General features: G+C 45.2%; 1 protein-coding gene across 1 annotated transcript; it reads right to left on the bottom strand.

Annotated features, from left to right (window-relative positions):
- Positions 1-211: 211 nt before the first annotated feature.
- Positions 212-25,105, bottom strand: LOC114906976 (zinc finger protein 304-like). Its single transcript, XM_029242023.1, is given in 4 exon segments — positions 212-1,535; positions 19,351-20,578; positions 21,836-21,962; positions 24,579-25,105. Coding segments are annotated over 4 exon segments (2,430 nt in total). The 5' UTR covers positions 24,885-25,105; the 3' UTR covers positions 212-766.
- Between the last annotated feature and the right edge of the window lie 229 nt (positions 25,106-25,334).

Raw genomic sequence — 25,334 nt, 5'->3', positions numbered from 1 at the left:
TCAGGCCCACAAAGCCCTGAATTCTCACCCAAGCTTTTGTCAGCAATGGAAATTAACACCAAGATTGGACTGAGAACTGTTCTCTGCCAACCTGTTCTATTTGAGGCACACAGTTGGGAGCCCACCACAAACAGTTTACCTCTTCAGTTTGGCAGAGTCTAATGGATTCTAAACCACTCCAGACACTAAAAAGAACCTCCGAGATTAAAGGTGGCTTAAATAATAAGGTATTTATTACCACACAAACCAGAGCAACTTGAGTCAAGTAGTTATCCAGCCTGGGTGACTTGGAGGCTGGAAAAATTCATCACAAGTATCACATGAGACCAACAATGTCCATGAATAAAGTAAACCTTTTCTGCTACCAGAGCACAGCTTAGATCATCTTGGCTAAAGGTGGATCATGTCCATACCTTTTCCGGTCATAGGGAAGCAAATGAGGACCACCATTTAATTCAGATTTCTTATAATTTCCTCCAGGGATTGAAGAGAGCATGAAGTTCTGCCTCCCCTAAAAATATTAGGGTAATTAAGCTGGTTGAGTTGAGATGGTTTCAGCCACAGGCACTAAGAAATTTGGCAAGGAACCTGAGCAGGTCTGAAAGTGCAACATAGCTTCTGAAAGCTTCCCCTGCACCTGGCATTCATAAAATACTCCACAGTATTAATGTCCAGATATATGTGGTTCGACACATGATTGATGTCTCCCTCTCTAAAGGCAGACACAGAGCTCCTCGCCATGAGTTCTTTTGTGTTGGAAGCACTCCTAAAGCCTTCCGGCAGTGTGAACTTTCTGGTGCCTAATGAGATGGGAGCTTAAGCTATACGATTTCCCACATTCATTGCATTCATATGGCCTTTCTCCAGTGTGAACTTTTTGGTGCCGAACAAGGTGGGAGGTTCTGATGAAATCTTTCCCACATTTGCTGCACACAAAAGGCCTTTCACCTGTGTGAACTCTCTGGTGTGCAATAAAGTCAGAGCTTCGACTAAAGAATTTCCCACATTCAGTGCACTCAAAAGGCCTTGCCTCAGTATGAATTCTCTGGTGTTTAATAAGGGTATATTTGTGGCCAAAGGATTTCCCACATTCACTGCAAACATAAGGATTTTCTCCAGTGTGGATACTCTCATGCTGAACAAGTGTGGATTTGTGTTTGAAGACTTTCCCACAATCGTGGCACTTATAAGGCCTTGCTCCATTGTGAACTCTCTGGTGTACAATTAGGTTGGAGTGATGGCTGAAGTATTTGCCACATTCCCCACACTTATAAGGCATTTCTCCAGTGTGAATTCTTTTGTGCTGAGTAAGGTTGTCCTTGCGGCTAAAGGCTTTTCCACATTCACTGCACTCATAAGGCCTTTCTCCTGTGTGGATTCTCTGGTGCTGGACAAGTGTGGCTTTGCGGCTGAACGCTTTCCCACATTCATTGCACTCATAAGGCTTTTCTCCAGTATGGATTCTCTGGTGCTGGACAAGTGTATCTTTGCGACTGAAAGCTTTCCCACATTCACTGCACTTGTAATGCATTTGTCTAATGTGATAGGCCTCCCCACTCTCAGTACTCCTTGTTTTCCTCTTGCTGTGGGTGGCCTTTTGCTGGTGACTGCCCAAACTGGTCTGGAAGTTCTTCTGCTCCTCCTCACATGCAAAGGGCTTCTCTGACAGGTGAGGTTCTTCACAGGCCCTACAGTTCTTCACAAATGAGGTCTTGCCTTTGTCTCCTCTTAAGAGTTTCTCTACATTGTACAGCTTCTGGTGCTGGTCAAAGTTTACACTGAACCAGAATTGTCTCCCACATGCCCCACATGTGTAAGGTTTCAGTCCATGGTGTGTTTCTTGGTGTTCATCCAGGTGCAAAATATCTTTCAAGATTGGGCCACATAAGTCACAAGGGTGAGCCATCTGGGTTGATGAATCTGCCTTGAAAGTATGAACGTGTGACACTGCTACAGAAACACTCTGCTCAGAAGGTGCCTCTTCATTCTCCACTCCATGCCAACAACCTGAAAGCAGAAAAATGCTGCTGAACAGCATGCTGTCTTCAGTGGGAGTGGGCAATCCCATCACAAATGTGTATCTAGCATCTAGCATACCCAGGATTGAGTCCACAGGGTTGCTGGCAGGACAGCAGCTTTGGGATTAGGTTAAAGAAAGAGCTGCTGTGCAGTACTGGACTCTGTGGGTCACAGAATGGGGAAGGCCTTACAGCAAAGACACAGGATGGGGTGTAGCTGAGAGAGAAGAGGCAGGCAAGATCTCCAACTCACACCTTGCAAATGACTTTTAGAAGGGCCTTGACTATTGGTGACAGGTGAGTACTATCCAGAAATGTTATGTCCAGGCCCAGAAAATATGATTTAAAATGAGTAACTGGTATTCAAAAACTATTTAAGTACATGCTTATGTTTCATGACACATTAACATTGTCCAACAGACGAGAGCACCACAGAGGGAGCAGTAGAGAGCACTGATGAGTGGGGTGGGCAGGCCTGCGTCACAGATCAGAATAGAAGTGAAAAGTATGTAAAGAGTCCAGAATGTGGAGGAAAAGAGAAATAAGGTATGGCCTATAGCCTGGGCACCAAACAGCAGTGCGCATAGGACAGGTTTCTGTTGCTATCTGAACCCATCCTTGAAGTTATATCCTGCCCAGACTCCCACTCACCAGGGCCTGTCCATGTCTCTTTTGCTGTGGCTAGTCAGGACCTCTCAATCAGGCACTCATCTTTCCCCTGCTACAGTTCAGCAACCACAGAGGATCTAGAAGATACAAGTCACACAGGAAAGACAGGGCAAGCGAAGAGGAAAGCAATGGCCCAGGGTAGCCCACCCAGGAGAGATTAAATACAAAATGAAAACCTTAAAGGAACAATCTATGGGCCCCACAATCAGTGACCATAACTGTAATTCATGATAGAGATAGGCCCAAGGGAATGTCAATTAAAGAAAGGGGACATAATCTGGAGCAAAAAGGCATCATGAGTGTAGACAGAGCCATCCACCCAGGAAGAAGCCAGGTGGGGTAGTATCCACTGGGCTGACCATAAGACTCTTGACCTTCAAATCCTTCCTGGTAATTTTGGGGCAACAGAAGTCAGGAAGCATAGGGAGCATACCCAGCCAAGACCTGGCACCCAGAGGATGTATGTGAGGGAGTGCTCACGGTCCAGCTATAGGAAGGAAATCACAACTTCTAGGGGAAAAACAGGAAGAGCAGAACATAGCCCAGAAAACTGGGATATGCAGGGCCTTACCCAGGAAAACCATAAGAGCAAAGCATAGAAGGCACTGCATTGTGATATGAAAGTCTCTGAGCTTTATCAAGAGGTACCCATTGCTTCCAGGAAAAATACACAAACACACCCTCAAAAGTAACATGATCCTACATGAACAGCACAAGAGCACAAGGGTAGCCTCTCTCCCCAGGATTCCCAGTGTATCCACCACAATTTCACATTCCTCCCCAGCTCCCCAACGCAAAACAATACAGCAGGCCCTGGTGTAATTGATGCCTCCTCTTTCCTCATTTTCCATTAATCATTTCACCCAGCCTAGAACAAAAAGCAAGTGGACAGATAGACACACTGTATAGTCTGGGCCTGGCAGGCAGGAACCAACCCTTCTCCAGCCAGCTAGATCCCATGGGATCCAGAGATTATGCCTCTCATACACAAATTTGACCTCCACGTTCCCCTTAAATCCCTCAGTACCTGAGCCCCCAGGCCATGAATTCAGATTCCATCTCCATGGACACATCACTCTTTAGACCACACCTCCCTCGTTATCAAAGGAGGCTCCCAAAGTAGGTACCTCCCAGATGTAAACCTGCACATGGCATCCAGAGAATGCTTGGTTAATGCATCCAGGGTTACATCCATCACCAGTCAACAGCCTCCACTGTCATAGGTATTTCCAAACTCAGCTTTTAATTTCTTCCTTCCTTGATTAAACTTCAGCAATTCAGAAGCACATGCAGATTATGAGATAAAGCCAGACCTTTTCCACCTTGCTACTGCATGCTGTGGATACTATACCCTCATCAGTCACAGGCTTAACACTTACCACTAAACTCTCATTCAAAGCCCATACCCACTGGCCTTCTACCCCAAGCATAGTGACTCTGCAGCTGACCCAATTTAGCTCTGAACTAACCTACCAGCTCAACTAAAACTCCCCAGTCCCCACCAAAGGTCACCACAAAAACCTGAAAAGCACACGGAGAGGGGAAGAAGGACCAGCTTTGATCTTTCATGTCATCTCTATTACTGCTTTACCTCAGAATTCATCTCATGTCTACTTTCTCCCTTTCATCAACTGCCAGATCCTATTTTCCCTGCTCACTATTGACACTAACCTCCCTTTTCTTGCCTCTAAGGTAACTCTTACTTCCACTCCACTGTGCCCACTTCCTTTCCAGATCCCCAAAGGCACTGCCACCATGACATAAATGTTCTCTCTCTAAATCTGATACACAGCTCTACCCTAATCACATACTGGCTGTCACCTTGTGGATGTCTCCAACTTGAATCCCTCCTCTGAACTCCATACCCATGTGTCCAGCTGTCCACTTGATACGTCAACTCAGATGCCTTTGGACCACTGCAGATTCAACATGATCAAAACCTAACTCTGGATATTACCTCTGAAAGTTACTCTCACCACCAACTTCACTATTTCAATTGAGAACTTTTTCTTCCTTATGTCTTCTCAGGCAAAAAACAGTGGGGTCATCTCTGACTCTTTCCCATCTTTCTCTCACACTCCACATCAGAAAATCTGGTTGGTCCTACTTTAAAAATAAAAACAAACAAACAAACCCCACCAGAATCCAAGCACTTGTCTCTTACCCCTGTAGTCACCACTCTGGCCCAGCCATCATCAGCAGTCCTCTTTACTACCCCCATAGTCTTTTCTTCACTGTGCAGCCAGAGAAACCCTGACCAGAATAAGATCACTCACTTCTCTGGTCCAAACTTTCCATGGGTCCCACCACTTTCAGAACAGAAGCCCAGCTCCACAGGCTGCCATTTCAGAGCTGAAACCTGTCCCCTGCTCTCTGGTCACTAGACATAATGGAGAACTAAAGTTCCCCGAAAAAGACCAGTTCAGCCTCAAGTGATGTATTTGCATATGATGGTTCCCATGGGCACTGTTCCATACTTCTTCCCATTACTTGCTGAAAATGGAAACCCTTCCATATAATTCCAGGACAGTTTGCAGGGCACAAGGCCTCTGGTGACACCAGGATCCCCAAACCTAATGGCAGGCTGAAGGGTAGGTTAAGATTCCCAAGACACCATTATCTGCCATAATGGGTTGCCAAGATCATGGTTGACTGAGGACCTGTACACTTTGCACTCACCTATGCAGGGATCTTAATCACTTCTGCCACCACAGCACTCTGGCAGGAAGAGGGAGCTGGGAGTGGCAGGTTACCACAGTGGGATCTCAAAGACAACTGTTCCTCTCACCCCTACCTTGCCCTTTGGTGAGGATGATTTCAGATTGTCTAACTTAAGATACTCAGACCTTAGTGCTGCCTCCTACCAGCTATGTAACCATGATTCAAGATTTCTCTGTGTTCTCACATACAAAGCAGGGATAATGGTGGTATCCACCTAATAGGGCTGTCTGTATCAGACGTGTTAGTAGGCGTCAAGTACCTTTGAAATAACTTTTACCGTCCACATTCTTAACAGTTTTGCAAATGTTTTTGGCTTGAATGAAGTACATAATAGGTTCTTGTAAGTTTTGGGTTTGTTTTTAAGTCTTTAATAAAACTTGATATTTAAGACTTTTCATTGTAATCAAATACTTAGAGACAAGTTTTTCAATCATTTAAGCAGTGGTATAAATTTATCATACCTAAATATTTTTAATTTTTAACTGCCTGCTAACGTATACTTGCCAGGTATACACTAGATCCTTTCACCAAACCAGCCTACCTGGTATATATTCCTCTGAAGGTGAGCATGCTGGTGGCCCTTCATTAGAGGTGTTCATCATCTCTCCTCACCTGATAAGTCAGGGAACTGATGTAATAGTGCCCTGGATTGGGGTGGGGCTGCTCCACTAGCCTGGCTGACTTTTCCTCGGCTCCACAGAGGGGCATGCTGAGTCCACAGAGTGACAAATTTATAGCACCTTACACCTTGCTCTCCATCTCAGGTCGGGTTCCTAATACCCTACAGCCCTCTCTCTCCTGCTGACACCACCCATAACCCTTTCATATTCCAGGACCTCTCCTTTCTGGAGGAAATCTCAGGGACGTCCACCCCTTTTCCCTGTACCCATTCACCTCAGGGACTACATAAAATAACAACCTTAACATTCTCCCCGTAAATCTCATCTCCAGGCTTTGATAAGACCTCACTCCTCAGAGGTCTCCAGCCCAGCTTGTTGTGCAGAACTCCAGACCAGCATATCCAAATGCTTATGTAACGCCAATACTGTGAAACACTATGGATTTACCATGTCCTAAGTCCAACTCCTGTTCCCCCTGAAAGGTGCTTCCCTCGTCCAACTTACCCATTTCCATTCTTTCAGATGTTCAGGGAAAAACAAAACAAAACTTGGGTGGTCCTTCACATCCCTTTTTCACTAACAGCCGTATCTAACACACCAGAAAATTCTGTTGGTTCTATCTTTAGAATCTCTCCAGAATTTAATGATTTATCCAGTCCCAATCCCTCCCCTGCCACTGTTCTGGTACAGTCACCACCACAACGTTCCTGGAGTTTGTGGCCTCCTCACCGGTCTCCCTGCCTCCATCCTCATCATCTCCACCCCACCCTAGTTTGTTTTCCCCTGAGCTTTGGGAATACTTTTAAAAATCCCTGATCACGTCATGTTCCTCCACGGCTCCCAACGTCCTCCTAATGAAAGCACTCGCCTCACCCTGACGTTCCAAGCATTACTACTCACACTCTCTGCTTCCTTAAGATGTGAACACCCCAGTTTCCCGAAAGTTCCCGACTCAGTGACAACCCCAAGTCTTTGCTTCTGCTAGTGGCTCGGCGGGGTACCACTCTTAAACGTCTCACCACACTGGCTATTAGAAATGGCGGCTTGGGCTTCCCTGGTGGCGCAGTGGTTAAGAGTCCGCCTGCCGATGCAAGGGACACGGGTTCGTGCCCCGGTCCGGGAAGATCCCACATGCCGCGGAGCGGCTAGGCCCGTGAACCATGGCCGCTGAGCCTGCGCGTCCGAAGCCTGTGCTCCGCAACAGGAGAGGCCACAAGAGTGAGAGGCCCACGTACCGCAAAAAAACAAAAAGAAAAAGAAATGGCGGCTCCATCGCAAACGCCCTGGAGTCTGGACCAGAAGAGCCTCAATAGTCACCACTCGGGGTCCTACGATTCGAAGGTGGGGGGAGGGACGCGTCAAGATCCGGGGAACGCAGCACTCACCTAAGCCGGTCCGTCCCCAAGGCCGCCGCCATCACAGTCTGGACCACACAGATTCGGGACGCATCCCAGGTCGGAAACCGGGCATAGCCGTCGCTCGGCCAGGCGGCGGAATTCTCGCGAGAGCTGCCACCACCGAGCCACTCTGCATCGAGGACAGGGTAGCCTCTCGCGCCTTCTCACTTTCCGTCACCTCTGAATCGAACCACAGCTCCCGATGTTATGCTCTGATGGGTCGACCAAGAGCCAACAAAATGTCCGCCGCGAAGATACCGGAAGTCCCTCCCAGAAGACTTCCGCACGTACGGAAATACCCTTAAGAGTGCCGCCGCTGTGCGGCGCACGGGCTTCTGGGTAATGTAGTTCCCGCTGAGCCATCGGCCGCAGCGACTCGTTGACGCCCTCGCGTGGAACCACAAGGGACGCTGGGGCCTCGCGGCTCCGAGGACGGGGCGGAGCTTCACTCTTCTTAAGAAGCCATCGCCCAGTTTCCGTGTAGTATACACTGCAAGGATCGAAGAAATGTTTAGAAATGTTCTCTCAGATATTCCCCAAAGCTACAAAACCTAATGGACACACCACATCAAATGTCACTTTGAGTCCACTCATATTTCCTTGTTTTTAAAATACTTACAGATGGAAGAGAGAAGCAAAGATGCAAATATGAAAAAATAAGTAAATTATACGATATGCTGTATGATGATAGGTGCCTTTGGGGAAAAAAGCTGGATTTCGGGGAAGAGCAGGGAATGAGACGGTGTAATATTAAATAGAGTAGTAATGAGAAACCTCATGGATACTTCAGGCAAGACTTGAAAAATGATTAAGTCATGTGGCATTTTTGTGCATATCCAAGAACTGTATCAGCCAGTGTCATGTCCTAAGCAAAGCCAGGTGCTGATGCCCATGGAATTAGGTGAGTGAGGAAGGGAGTTTTAAAAAGGAAGTCAGGGACTTCTCTGATGGCACAGTGGTTAAGAATCATCCTCCCAATTCAGGGGACACAAGTTCGAGCCCTGGTCCAGGAAGATCCCGCATGCCATGGAGCAACTAAGCCCGAGCGCCACAACTACTGAGCCTGCGCTCTAGAGCTTGTGAGCCACAACTATTGAAGCCCACGCGCCTAGAGCCCATGTTCTGCAACAAGAGAAGCTACCACAATGAGAAGGCTGCCAAAATAAATAAGTAAATTTATAGGAAAAAAAAAAAGAGGTCAGAGGGACTTCCATGCTGGTCCAGTGGGTAAGACTCCACGCTGCCAATACAGGGGGCCTGGGTTCCATCCCTGGCTGGGGAACTAGATCCCACACATGTGCCACAACTTAAGATCCCACATGCTGCAAGTAAGACCTAGTGCAGCCTAAATACATAATTTCTTTTCTTTTTTTTTTTTTGCGGTACGCAGGCCTCTCACTGTTGTGGCCTCTCCCGTTGCGGAGCACAGGATCTGGACCCTCAGGCTCAGCAGCCGTGCTCACGGGCCTAGCCGTTCCACGGCATGTGGGGTCTTCCCGGACCGGGCACGAACCCACGTCCCCTGCATCGGCAGGCGGACTCTCAACCACTACACCACCAGGGAAGCCCTAAATAAATATCCTTTTTTTAATTCAAAAAAAAAAAAAAAAAAGGAGGTCGAGAGGAACATGGGCTAAAGGCCTGTGAAGTGCCTCAGGGTCTTGCAAAACTTTTGAATTTTCTTTAAAAAGAGGAGTATTTCCAGGATTTTAATCAAAGATGGACACTACCTGACTCATAGTGTTGAAGGGTCATGTTGGCTGGAGAGTTGAGAATAGACTGCAAAAAAACAAACTTAGGATACAGAAAATCAGTTAGATGACCACTGCAAAAATCCAGCTAGAGGATGGTGCTAATCAGGCCGGGGGCAGACATGGTGATGAAAAGTGGTGAGACTCAAGAAATAGTTTGAAAGTGGACCCAATCAGATTTCCTATGGGGCTGGTTCTGTGGTATGAGAAAAAGAATGAGTCAAGGATGATCCCTAGAATTTTTAGTCTCAGCAACTGGAAGGATGGGGTTGGCATCGACTGAAAATGGGAAAGCTGTGACCAGAGCAGAATTAAAAGAAAGCTCACACACTGAAAACACCAAATGCTGGTGAGGATGTTTAGCAACAGGAACTCTCATTCATTGCTGGGTGGAATGCAAGTGACACAGCCACTTTGCAAGACAGTCTTGCAGTGTCTTAAAAAACTAAACATAGAGTTACCATACAATCCAGAAATTTTGTTCCTTGGTATTTACCCAAAGGAATTGAAAACCTTTGTCCACACAAAACCCTGCACATCATGGATGGTTTTAGCAACTTAATTCATAACTGCCAATGTTCCATCTTGGAAGCAAGCAAGATGTCCAGGAGGTGAATGGATAAATAAACTGTGGTACATACAGACAAGGAAATACTATTCAGCTCTAAAAATAAATGAGCTATCAAGCCACGACAAGACATGGAGGAAACTTAAATGCATATTACTAAGGCAAAGAAGCCAATCTGAAAAGGCTACGTACTGTATGATTTCAAATCTGACATTCTGGACAAGGCAAACCTATGGAGACAGTAAAAATATCAGTGGTTACCAGGCCTTAGGCAGGAGGGAGGGATAAAAAGGTGGAGAATTTTTAGGGCAGTGAAACTCATCTGAATGGAACTCTAATAGTGGATTGAAGTGTAAGCCCTGACAGTTGTTTTATTTTCTTTTTTGTAACGCAAGTGCCTGACGTAAACTGTTTGCCAAGGCATCAAAGAGGCATCCACTTCAAAGATGCCTATCTGTAATAAACAACATTGCTAGCCAGGTGATTAGATAAAGAGCCAGGCTGCCTTTCCCACTGGGGCTCCTTTGCTTTAGGAGCTGTTGGTTGATCTCAGTAACTGACCATTTGGGCTACTTGTTTTTTTCTCTTACTGTGCTTTAAACTCTTACTCTTATGTTTTTAATTCCCCAATAAAGAGTGAGCCCATGAAACCCTACACCCCCACTCTCGACCACAATAAAAGCAGAACCCCAGGCCCATAAACTCCCTCTCTCACCTCGATCTTGCTATGTGGATCCAAATGTTGTATGTAATTTCCAGGTTTGTAAATAATAAACCTATATGGACTTCCCTGGCAGTCAATTGGTTAAGACTCCACGCTTACACTGCAGGGGGTGCAGGTTTGATCCCTGATCAGGGAACTAAGATCCCACATGCTGCACGGCCAAATAATATCAATCAATAAATAAATGTAGTAAAAAACTGTTTAAAAGTAATAATAAACCTGTATTTTTTTCAGTTTCCTGGATATTGCTGAAGGGCATCTTGCAATCACTATGAGAAACACAAGAGCCAGTCCAACCACAGCATTCCTCACTGACAGACTGAGACCAGCTCAGAACAATGGATACATGCCACTATACATTTATCCAAACACATAAAATGTACACCAAGCGTGAACCCTAATGAAAACCATGGTCATTGGGTGATAATGTGTAATTTTAGGTTCATCAATTGTAACAAATATATCATTCTAGAGGGGGGTGTTGATAATGGGGAAGGTTATGCATATATGGGGGCATGGGGTATATGGGAAATTGCTGTACGTTCCTGTCAATTTTGCTGTCAACCTAAAACTGCTCTAAATAAATAATGTTTAAAAAAATTTTTTAAATGAAAGCTGAGAAGTTTGAAGATGTTGAGTGTGTTATGTCTACCAGATGTCCAGGAATAGGTTACAAAGTAGATCATTAGACAATCACTGGATTTTTGGATGGAAATATACTTTTGGAAGTTTTGAGCTTAAAATGATATTTACCACCATGCCATTGCATAAGATTACCAATAGAATGTGTATAGGTTGTGTTAAATTCCCCTAATATGATTGTGTTACTGTCGATTTCCCCTTTTATGGCTGTTAGTATTTGCCTTATGTATTGAGGTGCTCCTATGTTGGGTGCATAATATTTACAATTGTTATGTCTTCTTCTTGGATTGATCCCTTGATCATTATGTAGTGTCCTTCTTTGTCTCTTGTAATAGTCTTCAAAGTCAATTTTGTCTGATATGAGAATTGCTACTCCAGGTCTCTTCTGATTTCCACTTGCATGGAATATATTTTTCCATCCCCTCACTTTCAGTCTGTATGTGTCCCTAGGTCTGAAGTGGGTCTCATGTAGACAGCATATATACAGGTCTTGTTTTTGTATCCATTCAGCCAATCTGTGTCTTTTGGTGGGAGCATTTAATCCATTTACATTTAAGGTAATTATCGGTATTTGTGTTCCTATTCCCATTTTCTTAATTGTTTTGGGTTCATTATTGTATGCCGTTTCCTTATCTTGTGTTTCTTGCCTAGAGAAGTTCCTTTAACATTTGTTGTAAAGCTGGTTTGGTGGTGCTGAACTCTCTCTGCTTTTGTTTGTCTGTAAAGGTTTTAATTTCTCCATCAAATCTGAATGAGATCCTTGCTGGGTAAAGTAATCTTGGTTGTAGGTTTTTCTCCTTCATCACTTTAAATATGTCCCGCCAGTCCCTTCTGGCTTGCAGTTTCTGCTGAAAGATCAGCTCTTAACCTTATGGGGATTCCCTTGTGTGCTATTTGTTGCTTTTCCCTTGCTGCTTTTAATATGTTTTCTTTGTATTTAATTTTTGATAGTTTGATTAATATGTGTCTTGGCGTGTTTCTCTTTGGATTTATCCTGTATGGGACTCTCTGTGCTTCCTGGACTTGATTAACTATTTCCTTTCCCATATTAGGGAAGTTTTCAACTATAATCTCTTCAAATATTTTCTCAGTCCCTTTCTTTTTCTCTTCTTCTTCTGGGATTCCTATAATTCGAAGGTTGGTGCATTTAATGTTGTCCCAGGGGTCTCTGAGACTGTCCTCAGTTCTTTTCATTCTTTTTTCTTTATTCTGCTCTGCAGTAGTTATTTCCACTATTTTATCTTCCAGGTCACTTATCCGTTCTTCTGCCTCAGTTATTCTGCTTATTGATCCCTTCTAGAGTATTTTTAATTTCATTTATTGTGTTTTTCATCATTGCTTGTTTCCTCTTTAGTTCTTCTAGGTCCTTGTTAAATGTTTCTTGCATTTTCTCTATTCTATTTCCAAGATTTTGGATCATCTTTACTATCATTATTCTGAATTCTTTTTCAGGTAGACTGCCTATTCCTCTTCATTTGTTAGGTCTGGTGGGTTTTTACCTTGCTCCTTCATCTGCTGTGTGTTTTTCTTTCTTTCCATTTTGCTTATCTTACTGTGTTTGGGGTCTCCTTTTTGCAGGCTGCAGGTTCATAGTTCCCGTTGTTTTTGGTGTCTGTCCCCAGTGGCTAAGGTTGGTTCAGTGGGTTGTGTAGGTTTCCTGGTGCAGGGGACTGGTGCCTGTGTTCTGGTGGATGAGGCTGGATCTTGTCTTTCTGGTGGGCAGTTCCACGTCTGGTGGTGTGTTTTGGGGTGTCTGTGACCTTATTATGATTTTAGGCAGCCTCTCTGCTAATGGATGGGGCTGTGTTCCTGTCTTGCTAGTTATCTGGCATAGGGTGTACAACACTGTAGCTTGCTGGTTGTTGAGTGAAGCTGGGTGTTGATGTTGAGATGGAGATCTCTGGGAGATTTTTGCCATTTGATATTATGTGGGGCTGGGAGGTCTCTTGTGGACCAGTGTCCTGAAGTTGGCTCTCCCACCTCAGTGGCACAGCCCTGACACCTGGCTGGAGCACCAAGAGACTGTCCTCCACATGGTTCAGAATAAAAGGGAGAAAAAATAGAAAGAAAGAAAGAAAGAAAGAAAGAAGATACAATAAAATAAAGATAAAATAAAGTTATTAAAATAAAAAATAATTATTAAGAAAACATTTGTAAAAAAACAAACAAAAAACATGGACGGACAGAACCCTAGAACAAATGGTGAAAGCAAATCTATACAGACAAAATCTCACATAGAAGCATACACATACACACTCACAAAAAGAGAAAAAAGGGAGAAAATAATATATCTTGCTCCCAAAGTCCACCTCCTCAACTTGGGATGATTCATTGTCTATTCAGGTATTCCACAGATGCAGGGTACATCAAGTTGATTGTGGAGTTTTAATCCACTGCTTCTGAGGCTGCTGAGAGAAATGTCCCTTTCTCTTCTTTGTTCACATAGCTCCCGGGGTTCAGCTTTGGATTTGGCCTCGCCTCTGCATGTAGGTCTCCTGAGGGCGTCTGTTCTTAGCTCAGACAAGACGGGGTTAAAGGAGCCACTGATTTGGGGGCTCTGGCTCACTCAGGCCAGCGGGAGGAGGGGTACGGAGTGTGGGGTGAGCCTGCAGCGACAGAGGTTGGCATGACGTTGCACCAGCCTGAGGCACGCCATGTGTTCTCCTGGGAAAGTTGTCCCTGGATCATGGGGCCCTGGCAGTGGTGGGCTGCACAGGCTCCGGGAACTGGAGGTAGGGAAAGTGACCTGTGCTCGCACACAGGCTTCTTGGTGGCCACAGCAGCAGCCTTAGCATCTCATGCCCGTCTCTGGGGTCCATGATGATAGCTGCAGCTCGTGCCCATCTCTGGAGCTCCTTTAAGCAGTGCTCTTAATCCCCTGTCCTCGCACACCAGGAAACAAAGAGGCAAGAAAACGTCTCGTCTCTTCAGCAGCTCCAGACTTTTCCTGGACTCCCTCCCAGCTAGCCGTGGTGCACTAACCCCTTTAGGCTGTGTTCACGCCACCAACCCCAGTCCTCTCCCTGGGATCTAAGCTCCGAAGCCTGAGCCTCAGCTCCCAGCCCCAGCCCGTCCCGGCGGGTGAGCAGACAAGCCTCTTGGGCTGGTGAGTGCTGGTCAGCACCGATCCTCTGTGCAGGAATCTCTCCACTTTGCCCTCTGCACCCCTGTTGCTGCATTCTCCTCCATGACTCTGATGCTTCCCCCCTCTGCCACCTGCAGTCTCCACCCGTGAAGGGGCTTCTAGTGTGTGGAAACCTTTCCTCCTTTGCAGCTCCCTCCCACTGGTGCAGGTCCCATCCCTATTATTTTGTCTCTGTTTTTTCTTTTTTCTTTTGCCCTACCCAGGTACGTGGGGAGTTTCTTCCCTTTTGGGAGGTCTGAGGTCTCCTGCCAGCGTTCAGTTGGTGTTCTATAGGAGCAGTTCCACGTGTAGATGTATTTCTGATGTATCTGTGGGGAGGAAGGTAATCTCCACGTCCTACTCTTCTGCCATCTTCTCCTGTCTAGGTTGTGAAGAGAGAAATAACTGCTGATTGAGCTCCTGTTTATTACAATATTAAGGGAATGCATTTAAGAAAAACAAATCCAGGGAGTTCCCTGGTGGTCCAGTAATTAGGATTCCTTCTGGGCTTTCATGCTGTGGCCCATGTTCAATCTCTGGTTAGGGAACAGAGATTCTGCAAGCTGCACAACAAGCTAAAAAAGAATTTTTTTAATTAAAAAATAAAAAAAAACAGGGCTTCCCTGGTGGTGCAGTGCTTGGGAGTCCACCTGCCGATGCAGGGGACACGGGTTCGTGCCCCAGTCCAGGAGGATCCCACGTGCTGCGGAGCGGCTGGGCCCGTGAGCCCTGGCCACTGAGTCTGCACATCTGGAGCCTGTGCTCCACGACGGGAGAGGCCACAGCAGTGAGAGGCCCACATACCGCAAAAAAAATAAAAATAAAAAAAATAAATAAAACAAATCCAGTATATTAAGAATACAAAGGAAAAAAATGGTGTCAAAAGCTCCTGAAAGGAACTTTAAGGAAAATCTTAAATTCATTAATGATGATGGAGTTGTGAAGATAAAAACTCTCATTAGAAAGATTAGAGAACTACATAGGAGTTGAGGTAATAGAAACAAAAAGAGAGAGAAAATGCTCATAAAAGTTTAGCCATAAAGCATGAGGGAGAGAAATGGTAGAACAGAAAAAAAATGTACTAGATCATAGAGTGAAGGGTAGCTATTTTATGAAGTACACAAATTTTATTGATGCTATTTGTAAAACAGATTAAAAGACTGAAGATCAATGATTGGTGGTTTATCATCAATAGATTTACAAAACCAAGAACAAAACCCCTCAGAAGCTAAGTCATGGGAAAATCATCCTTAGATGGCATTAATGGAGGGATTGACCCTAAATTCAGCAGAGGCATCACTACCTTCTCAACATAAGGGAGCCCATAAGATATTTTAGATTTGGGAGGCAGAGGGTATTTTCAAATAAAATCAAATAATGATTTTCTTTTCTCTGTATAAAGGCAGAATGTTAATATAGATAGAAGTAATCCTGGGGGAACTTTATATGAAGTAACAAATAGTTTTGAGATTCTTGAGGTTTTTGGTGAATATATTAAGCTAGGAACACCAAGCTGGGCAGGCAAGTAGCAGAAGTGGGGAAGGTCCTGCTGGAATAGGGGACAACTGGAGCATTCAGGTAAAGTCCTTGACCAGGATTTGGAATCTTTTAAATGATAGATCAGTAATGATAGCTCTTTAAGCAGATGGACTAAACATTTATAGATAATTAGTAGGACTAATTAGTAGGACAATTCAGGCTAGAAGAGGTCCTAGGTTATCTGGACATTCCCCAACTAAGTGATGTGAAGTTTGCAGGTGGTGGCAGTTAGTAAGACTAATAAGTAATCAAAATACAGAGTCTTTTTATCCAACAGGAGCAATGGAATGTTAGAGCAGTGATTGTTGAGTTCAGGAATTATGTAGCTTTGAAGAGCAGAGAATGTGTTTGTGAACCCGATGATGGATCTTGCCTTCCACTGTATCTGCATCTTATGCTCCCTGCAGTAAGTGGCTAGCATGTGCAACTGGGCCAAGGATTATTGGGGTAGGGTGCAAGTACACTTCCCTAACTGCTGGGATCTAGTGGTTGTGCTGTAAGGACAGTTCTCATTAGAACCATAAGTAGGAATTATATGTTCCACTATAAATGGCCTATGACACGCCATGAAGATGCTACTGAGTTCATAATAAGAATTCAAGTGGGGTGAGTCTACAAAGCAAAACTAAGATTTTAAGAAGCCCTTAGCATTCTGGATGTCAGATCAAAGAGTGCAGATTTAGGGTAAAAAAACATAGGGACTTCCTTGGTGGTCCAGTGGGTAAGACTCCGTGCTCCCAATGCAAGGGGCCCAGGTTCAATCCCTGGTCAAGGAACTAGATCCTGCATGCATGCTGCAACTAAGAGGTCTGCATACTGCAACTAAGATCCTGCGTGCCACAACTGGGACCTGGCACAGCCAAAATTAATTAATTAAAAAATAAATATTATAAAACAAAAACTTAAGATTAAAAAAAAAATTTTAGAACTACAGTTCAGCTCTGCAATATGTGTTCCCTTCAAACAAAAGGCAACTTATAGGCATACCTCATTTTATTGTGCTTTGCAGACACCGAGTTTTTTTTTTTTACAGATTGAAGGTTTGTCGCAACTCTGCATCAAGCAAGTCTATTGGTGCTGTTTTTTTCCAACAGCATTTTCTCACTTTATGGCTATGTCACATTTTGGTAATTCTTGCAACAATTCAAACATTTTCATCATTATTATATTTGTTATGATCTTTATCAGTGGTGTCTGATGTTACTATTGCAAAAAATTATGACTCACTGAAGGCTCAGATGATGGTTAACATTTTTTATTTAGGAATAAAGTACCTTTTAAATAAAGTATGTCCATTGTTCTTTCAGACATCATGCTATTGTACACTTAATAGACTACAGTATAAACATAACTTTTATAAGCACTGGGAGACCAAAAAATTCATGTGACCTCCTTTACTGCAATATTTGCTTTACTGCAGTGGTCTGGAACCGAACCCACAACATCTGAGGTACGCCTATAGTGAGGCTTTTTGTAAGAGATGGTGGCTGAGCAAATGGAACATGGAGACTGCAGCAAAGGTTCTCTGGGCTGATAAAAGTGTAGGTGGAAATTGTGCAATGAGGAAGTCATCATCTATGGTCTTAATAAAATTTCCATGCAGAGACGATCCTAAAATTTAACTCCAAGTTTAATGGTAAATATTGATATGAAGATTTTTAAAACTGGTTTTAATATTTAAGAATCTCACAATAATTTCAGAGCCAAAGAAAGATTAATCAGCACTTTGTATTTTCTGAATTCACTTTAGATTATCAGGCTTCAATAATGTCATGTTGCATAATCTAAGTGCTACTGATTTCTCACTATACCTGGGAACAATTATCACATCCTAGATACTGCAGTTCCAAAAGTATTGTAGTTTGTAACAGCTGTGCTCTCTTGAGGGTGGTCTTTGGGTCTACAAAAAAACCCTGACATCCAAGGTACTTATTAGGACCACAGATGTCAGCAGTCTTTCCCAGAATGCCTTGTACATCGTATGGCTTTTTCTGACACCAAATATGTCATTCCATCACCAATTCTCCAGCACCAACTGGGTATCCTACAATTCAATTCAATTCAATTCTGACACTTAACTACTTGGAGTTAGTGCAGACCCCACCCATTAAGGACTCAGTCCCATAAGACTGCCAACCACAAAATGGGTCCCAAGGCTACTCCCACTTCTGCCAAGTCGACTACAAATCTGGTTTGATAATTTGCTAGAATGACTTATAGAACTCAGGAAAATGCTATACTTACAATTACAGTTTATTATGAAGGACACAAGTCAACAGCCAGATAAAGTGATGTCCAAAAGAACCCCAAGCACAGGAGCCTCTAACCCAGTGGAATCAGGGTATACCTCCTTTCCTGGTTGGATGTGTTTACCAATATGGAAACTCCCCAAACCCTACTGTTTAGGGATTTTTTACTAAGGTATCATTACATAGGCACAGTTGACTAAATCACTGGCCATTGTGACTGAACTCAATCTCCAGCTCCTTCCCCTCCCCAGATGTCAGGGGTGGGGCTTAAAAGTTCTAACCCTTTAATATCTGGTGACCAGCCCCCACGCTGAAGATCTGTACAGGCCTCCACCTTGAGTCATTTCATTATCACACAAAAAAACTCTTATTACTCAGGAAATTCCAAGGGTTTTAGAAGATCTCTGCCAGGAACCAGGGACAAGCATCAAATATTTACTTTTTTATTTTACCACAGACAGGAATACAGCTTAGACAAAAACTGTAGTAAGACAGACTTTCTTACACCATACTGTTCCCTGAAACCCTCATGAAACCTGTCCACCTGTTCACACTAGCAAAGCCAAATTCTATTTTCATTTTGTTTTTCAAATTCTGTTTTCAACTACCCCACATAGTGAATAAAACTGTTAAGATTAAAGGTGACTTAAACAATAAGATTTTTATTATTGTATAAATCAGAGCAATATGCAGCAGATCGTTCCCAGGTTGGCAACTTGGAGGACAGAAAATGCTTCAAAAGTTTCACCCCTAAGACCAACAATGCCATGAAGAAGGAAAGCTTTACAAGCCACCAGCAGTTCCCAGACTGGGTCCTTTGGGCCCAAACTGGGTCAGGTCCATGCCATAACTAGTTAGAGAGAAGGGAATGGGAACTCCCTAGGGGCTTCGACTACGATTTCCTCTAGAGAATGGGAGAGAGAGTACAAACATCTGTCTTCTCTGAGCATGCTGTGGTGACTGATGCACACTATGAGGACCTGCTAGATGGTAGAGGCGAGTTGACTTCTGCCACAGAATCTGGCAGTGACTTAATTATGGCAAGTTTCCTGAGCAGGTAAAATATAAAATGCCGCTCCTGAAAATTTCTCACATACCTGGAACTCATGGCAGATTGCTCCTCATAGAGGCTCTCTAGTGCTATCACACTGAGCAAAGAGATAGCAAATTCCCTGAAGGTCTAAGGCCATTATCTTATGTAGATTTCCTTATCCAGAAGGTATTTTTTCCACATTAGCTGAATTCCTAAAACTTAGAACTGAGTTGTGAGATTTTGGTGTTGAATCAGATCAGACTGGTAACTGAAGGTTTTCTCATGTTGGCTGTACTCTTGAGGCCTTTATCTAGTGTGAAGTTTATGGTGCTGAATGAGGCTGTAGTTTTGGCTAAAAGATTTTCCACATTCACTGCATTCATAAGGTCTTTCTCCAGTGTGAATTCTCCGATGTAGAATGAGGCTGAAGCTTTGGCTAAAGGATTTCCCACATTCCCTGCACTCATAAGGCCTTGCTCCTGTATGAACTCTTCGGTGTTGAATGAGGCTGGAGCTTTGGCTAAAGGATTTCCCACATTCACTGCATTCATAAGGCCTTTCTCCAGTGTGAATTCTGAGGTGCTGAATGAGGCTGGAGCTTTGGCTAAAAGATTTCTCACATTCACCACATTCATAAGGCCTTGCTCCTGTGTGAATTCTCTGATGCTGAACAAGACTGGAACTTTGTCTAAAGAATCTGCCACATTCAGTACACTCATAAGGCTTTGCTCCAGTGTGAATTCTCTGGTGCCGAACAAGTTTGGATTTGCACCCAAAAGCTTTCCCACATTCGGCACACTCATAAGGCCTTTCTCCAGTGTGAATACGCTGGTGCTGAACAAGTTTATATTTGAACCTGAAGGTCTTCCCACATTCACTGCATTCAAAAGGCCTTTCTCCAGTATGAAGCGTCTTGTGCCGAAGAAATGTGTGCTTGTAAGTGAAGGTTTTCCCACATTCACTGCACTCATACAGTCCTCCAGAGTGAATTCTTTGGTGCTGAACAAGTGTACGTTTGCAGCGGAAGGCTTTCCCACATTCACCACACTTGTAAGGACTTTTTCCACAGTGAAAGGGCTCCTCACAGCCAGTACTGCTGTGTATATTCAGTACTGCTTTGGGAGTGGCCTGGTACTTGAAAAGGCCCACAGTGTCCTTTCCACCCTCCCCACAGGTGAAAGGCTTCCCTGACAAATAGATTCCATAGCTCTTCACAAAGGAGGTCCTGTTCATACCCTTGCTGCAGGGTTTTTCCCTACTGTGCTCCTCCTGGTGTTGGTCAAGATTTGCCCTGAAACAGAATTGTTCCCCACATGCTACACATGTACACGATTTCTGCCCAGTATATGTTCCTTGATGCTCAGCCAGGTACAAAACGTCCTTCATGACAGGAGCACACATCTCACAGAGATGAGCTTTCTGGGTTGACAGATCTGGCTTTAGAGTCCTGATTTGTGGCATTCTTTCCTGAGAAACACTCTGTCCTGAAGGAGTCTTGTCATTCTCTATGCCACACAAACAACCTGAAAACAGAAAAATGCTAGTGAAGTACGTGGGGACTTCACTTTGGGGACTGGTGGCAGCCACATCACAAATATGTGGCTGGCACACCAAAGAATGAATACATGAGGTGGTTTTCAGGATGACGGAGTTGGAGTCAGGACGAGGAAGAGGCTGTTTTGCAGTACTGGGACTCTAAAAGGTTACAGAAGTAGGGAAATCTCACAAGATGAAAAACTGTTAAGAATGTGATGCAGCAGAGTGAGGAGAGGCAGGCAGTTTTAAACTCACTCCTCACACCTTGAGCAGTGCTTTAGCTGTTGCTAACATGTGAGTGTTGTACAGAAATTTTTGTCCAGGGATAGAAAAATCCATTTGCAAATGACTAACTGGTTTTCAAGGACTATCAAGGATATGTCACACCACCTGTTACATGTGAGCCAACACTGGAGAACACAGCAGATGCAGCAGTAGAGAAGAATAGGTAACAGGTGGAGGAAGGAAATTTAGGTATAGCCAGGGGCCAGAAGTCAGAGTTAAAGTGACAAGCTGGCCAAGTATAAAGAATGGGGAAGAAGAGATGGAAATGAGGTGTGGCATCCAGCAGTGGCACCAAAACACTAGTTTGAACAGGTTCCTGGTATGATGTGAACACAACCCTGATGTCATGTCCTTGCCAGGCCCCCTCTAGCCCATCGTGCCACAGTGGGCCATTCTATGAAGCACCCAGGACTCTCCCCTGCAACCCACATTAACTACATGGGACTTAGAAAATTCAAATCCTAAGGGACAGACAGGGCAGGCAAGTGGCCAGTTCCAGCCCAAAGAAACATCACATAACAGAGCACAGAAAAGAAAAATAAATGTTACAAAAAGAACCTCAGATGAGGGTATCACAAACACAGCTCATGGTGCACCTAACTAGTGCCTATGCCCAGTGGCGTGCAATTCTTGGCACAGGCAGGCATGAAAGAACAGTCAGAAGAAGGGAGCAAAACCTAGGAACCATGGATCTGGAAAGTCACCCAACTAGGGAGGAGGCAAGCAAGATGGGACCCATTTGGCTTCCTACTAGGCCTCAGAGCAGCAGGTATTAGGTCTCCAAGGAGAGAAAAGGGCAGTGCAAACAACCCAGCCCTAGCAACAACAGCACCTTCCAAAGGAACTAGGAAAGGAAGTAGTCCCCATGGTTTGGATGCAGGAAGGACAGAGCAGCCCCTAAGGAAAAGCAGAAAGGCAAAGTCTAGCCCAGGTCATAGGGGTGGGTGTGCAGGCCTTACCCAGTGAGGATATAAGTGTAAAGATCTCCAGCATCACATCATGGTACAGGTGTCTCTGGGCCTTATCAAGGAGACTCCATTCCTCCCAGGAGAAGTACACAGCCACGTCCTCCAAAGTCACACTAGCCTGTCATGATGGGGACAGATGAAACCACTGGTCCTTTCTCCTGAGGACCCACAATCCATCCTGCACACATCCAGCCCATGCCCAAGTTTCTTCCAGGCTCCCCACTTCAGATGAGACACCAGAACCTGATGCCATTGGTACTGCTCTCTCCTCATGGTTCCACTAATCACTGTGCCCAGCCCTCAGCAACTACAGACAGGTAGGCAGAGAGATGCTCAGGGACAGAACTGCATGGCTCCATCTCTTCCTGTCGGGCAATTTCCAGGGGGTCTTCCATATCATGCCTCACAATAAAATGTGGAGTCACCCATCACCCTTAAGTCTCCTGTACCAGGGCCCAGGGTCCATCAATTCATGCTCCCTCTCTCCACATGTACCTCTCTCACATCTCCAGACCCCACGGTTGCATCCTCGCAGCCATTGCCAACTCTCTGTCCCACACTATAGTCATCTTCCTGGACTCACCCCAGAGAACCTGGCAAATTCAAACAGAATCCAATTCTACCCAAGACCTCTGATGGATCCCAAAACACTTTGAAGGCCTTTCTGCCTGTTTCTAATTCTAGCTTCAACATTAGTCATACAGAACCATATGTGTATTTCAGATACCCATAACCCTCTCCTACTTCTAGGCTGTACTCATTCCCTCAGCAGCCACAATCCTCCTCTCTCCACCTAACCCCCATTAAAATCCCAGCCACAATGGTACCCACACTAAGCATAGTGATTCTCACAGATAACCACATTTTCCCATTATGTTATCTACATTATCTACTGAAACATCCCACCAAAGCTCACCACAAAATTCTAGCAAATGCATCTTATCTCTGTTAGTTCTCTGCCTCTGCATCTGTCTGTCTACTCTTCCTTTGGAAGTCTTGGACACCTGCCAACACCTCAGGCCCCACACATACTCTCTTCATGGCTATTTCTCTCCTACATCTGTGTTTATGATGTCCATAACCCCCAACCAGGTGCCCAAGCAATAGATCAATTCTTGGAACTCATACACTTCTTTCTGACCTGCTAGTAACAATATCACCATGGCCTGAATTCCACCTTCTAAATACAATCCATAGTTCCACACTGGTGCAGACACTAGCCACCACTTTCAGATGTCTCCATCCCGAACCACACCCCAGATTTCCAGATCTCTGTGCTGCCCACCTGATGTCACTACTCCTTTGTTTTCTGAGAAATCTCATAATTTTAACACAGCCAAAAACAAAATTCCTGATATCTCCAATAAAAATCACTCTTACTACTGATTATCTCATCTCAGTTAATTAAGCTTCCAGTCTTTCAGCTGCTAAGACCAAAACTTTAGTGCCATCACTGACTCTTACCATTCTCTCTCCCACCCTCAAAATCAGAAAATCTGGGCAGCCCTTCTTAAATAATGGATCCAGAATCCAACCACTTCTTCCAACTCCACAGCCACTACTCTGGTCCATGAACACACACTAGGACTTCTGCAGTACCCTCCTCCCTGGTCATCCTTCCTCCTCCCAAAGACTGTTTTCCACTCTGTAACCAGATGGAGCCTGTTTATACCTAAGTAAGATCATCTCCCTCCTCTTTTCCAAATCTCCCATTACCTCCACAATAGATGCCCAACTTCTCAGACAGCCACATTACAAGACTGACTCCTGTACCCTTGCTCTCTGTTGCTAAAAGAAAGGAGACCTGCTGTGCCCTGTTCCCAGTTTGTGGACACACTACCAAACATTTGAACATGCTGTACCTGTTTCTGGGATAACCTTCTACACCATTTTTCACAGATGACCAGAAAGCAACTCTTCCATGAAACCCTTGGCCTGGACTAGAATGTGTCTAGAGGATTTCTCCCAGATCCCCAAACCCAAGGGCTGGGAAAATGGCAGGTGAAGAGTCCCACGACACCACAATCTCAAGTTCATATGAGTGAGATCCAAGCCAGTGAGGGCCTGGGACACCCTCCACTTCCCTTTGTAGGTTCCCTAAGTGCTTCCTCAGTCATGGGGACCTGTGGGCAGAAGCAAGCCATAAAGGTGTATTCCAAGGGGCTCAAAACTCCCTGTACCCCTCGCCAGCCCTGGAGGCCAGATGACCTTGGGCTAAAAGACTAAACTCTCTGCTTCAGACCTCAGTGCTGCCTCTTCCCAGTTCTATGTTGGACAAGGACTCAACCTCCCTGTGCCTCACTACCCTCATCACCCCCATTCCAATCTGTTCTCCCTCAGAGTAGCTCTTGGAAAGCTTTTAAAACCCTAAATCAGACTATATCCCTCTTCTCTTCACAACCCACCATGGCTGCCAGGGTCCTCAGAACGGAGGTACAAACCCCTCAGCTTGACAGTGCAGGTGCGAGTCCACCTCACACTCTCTACTCCATGCAAATACAAGACAGTTCCAGGTTTCCCGAATCCTCCCTCCTCAGTCCCACCTCCAAGCCTTTGCACCTGCCGGTCCCCCCGCCTGTCACCCTCTCCCACGCACCATCACACTGTCAGAAACAGAGCCCATCCACGACCGCCTCACCGTCCTGGACACAGCGGCCTGAGATGCGGGCACGTGGGCAGGGGATCTAGTGTCTGGTGGGGTGGGGGGGTGAGGGCCCGGAGGACGAGCGTTTACCTGAGGCGTGTCCCTTAGCGCCGCCACCGCATTCGGACTCTGTGCGTGGAGCTGGGCCGGTAGCGGCGGGAGAACAGAGGGGACCCAGCCACGACCAGCCTTATCCAGGGTCTGACGCGGGACACCCCAGGCGGTGTCGCCGAACTTCAGACCCGTCTCTGTGCAACGGGGACACCTCCACTTGGAACTCCTTAGCTCAGTCATCTCAGCCCCCACGGAGCGCTCTTGAACTAGAACAAATCCAGAGCGATTAAAATGGCCGCCACGAGGAGGCGGCCGGAAGTCCCTCCCCGATGAGAAGTGCATGCGCAGGAATGTCTTTACCCTGGGTTTTCATTGGCTTAGACATGCTGCCTCTCGGCACACAGTCCTCTAGGAAATGTAGTTCTCAGAGGTCTAGCTAGGGCTCCAGCTGGTGGTCCCACCCCCACAAATCCAGAAGCACTGCGAGGGATCTAACTAGGCTGGAGAGGAGGCTTTCGTTACTTCTTAGAGTGGCTGTAGGGAGACTTATGGGGAGTGTTGTCTGCAAGTAATCACTAAAAGTTTTCAGAAATACTATTTCAGACCCCATTAAGCATGTTCCCAGATGGTAAAAGTAATATTATAAGTGCTCCCAAAGTCTACAGACACATACTGGGCATATAACCTGAGAAAACCATAATTCAAAAAGAATCATGTGGGCTTCCCTGGTGGCGCAGTGGTTGAGAGTCCGCCTGACGATGCAGGGGACACAGGTTCGTGCCCCGGTCCAGG

The sequence above is a fragment of the Monodon monoceros genome, unplaced genomic scaffold, assembly GCF_005190385.1.
Source record: "Monodon monoceros isolate NGI ecotype Baffin Bay Population unplaced genomic scaffold, NGI_Narwhal_1 Super_Scaffold_10, whole genome shotgun sequence".
NCBI lineage: Eukaryota > Metazoa > Chordata > Mammalia > Artiodactyla > Monodontidae > Monodon > Monodon monoceros.
The sequence above is the reverse complement of the archived record's forward strand: the minus strand, read 5'-3'. Positions and strand labels throughout refer to the sequence as shown.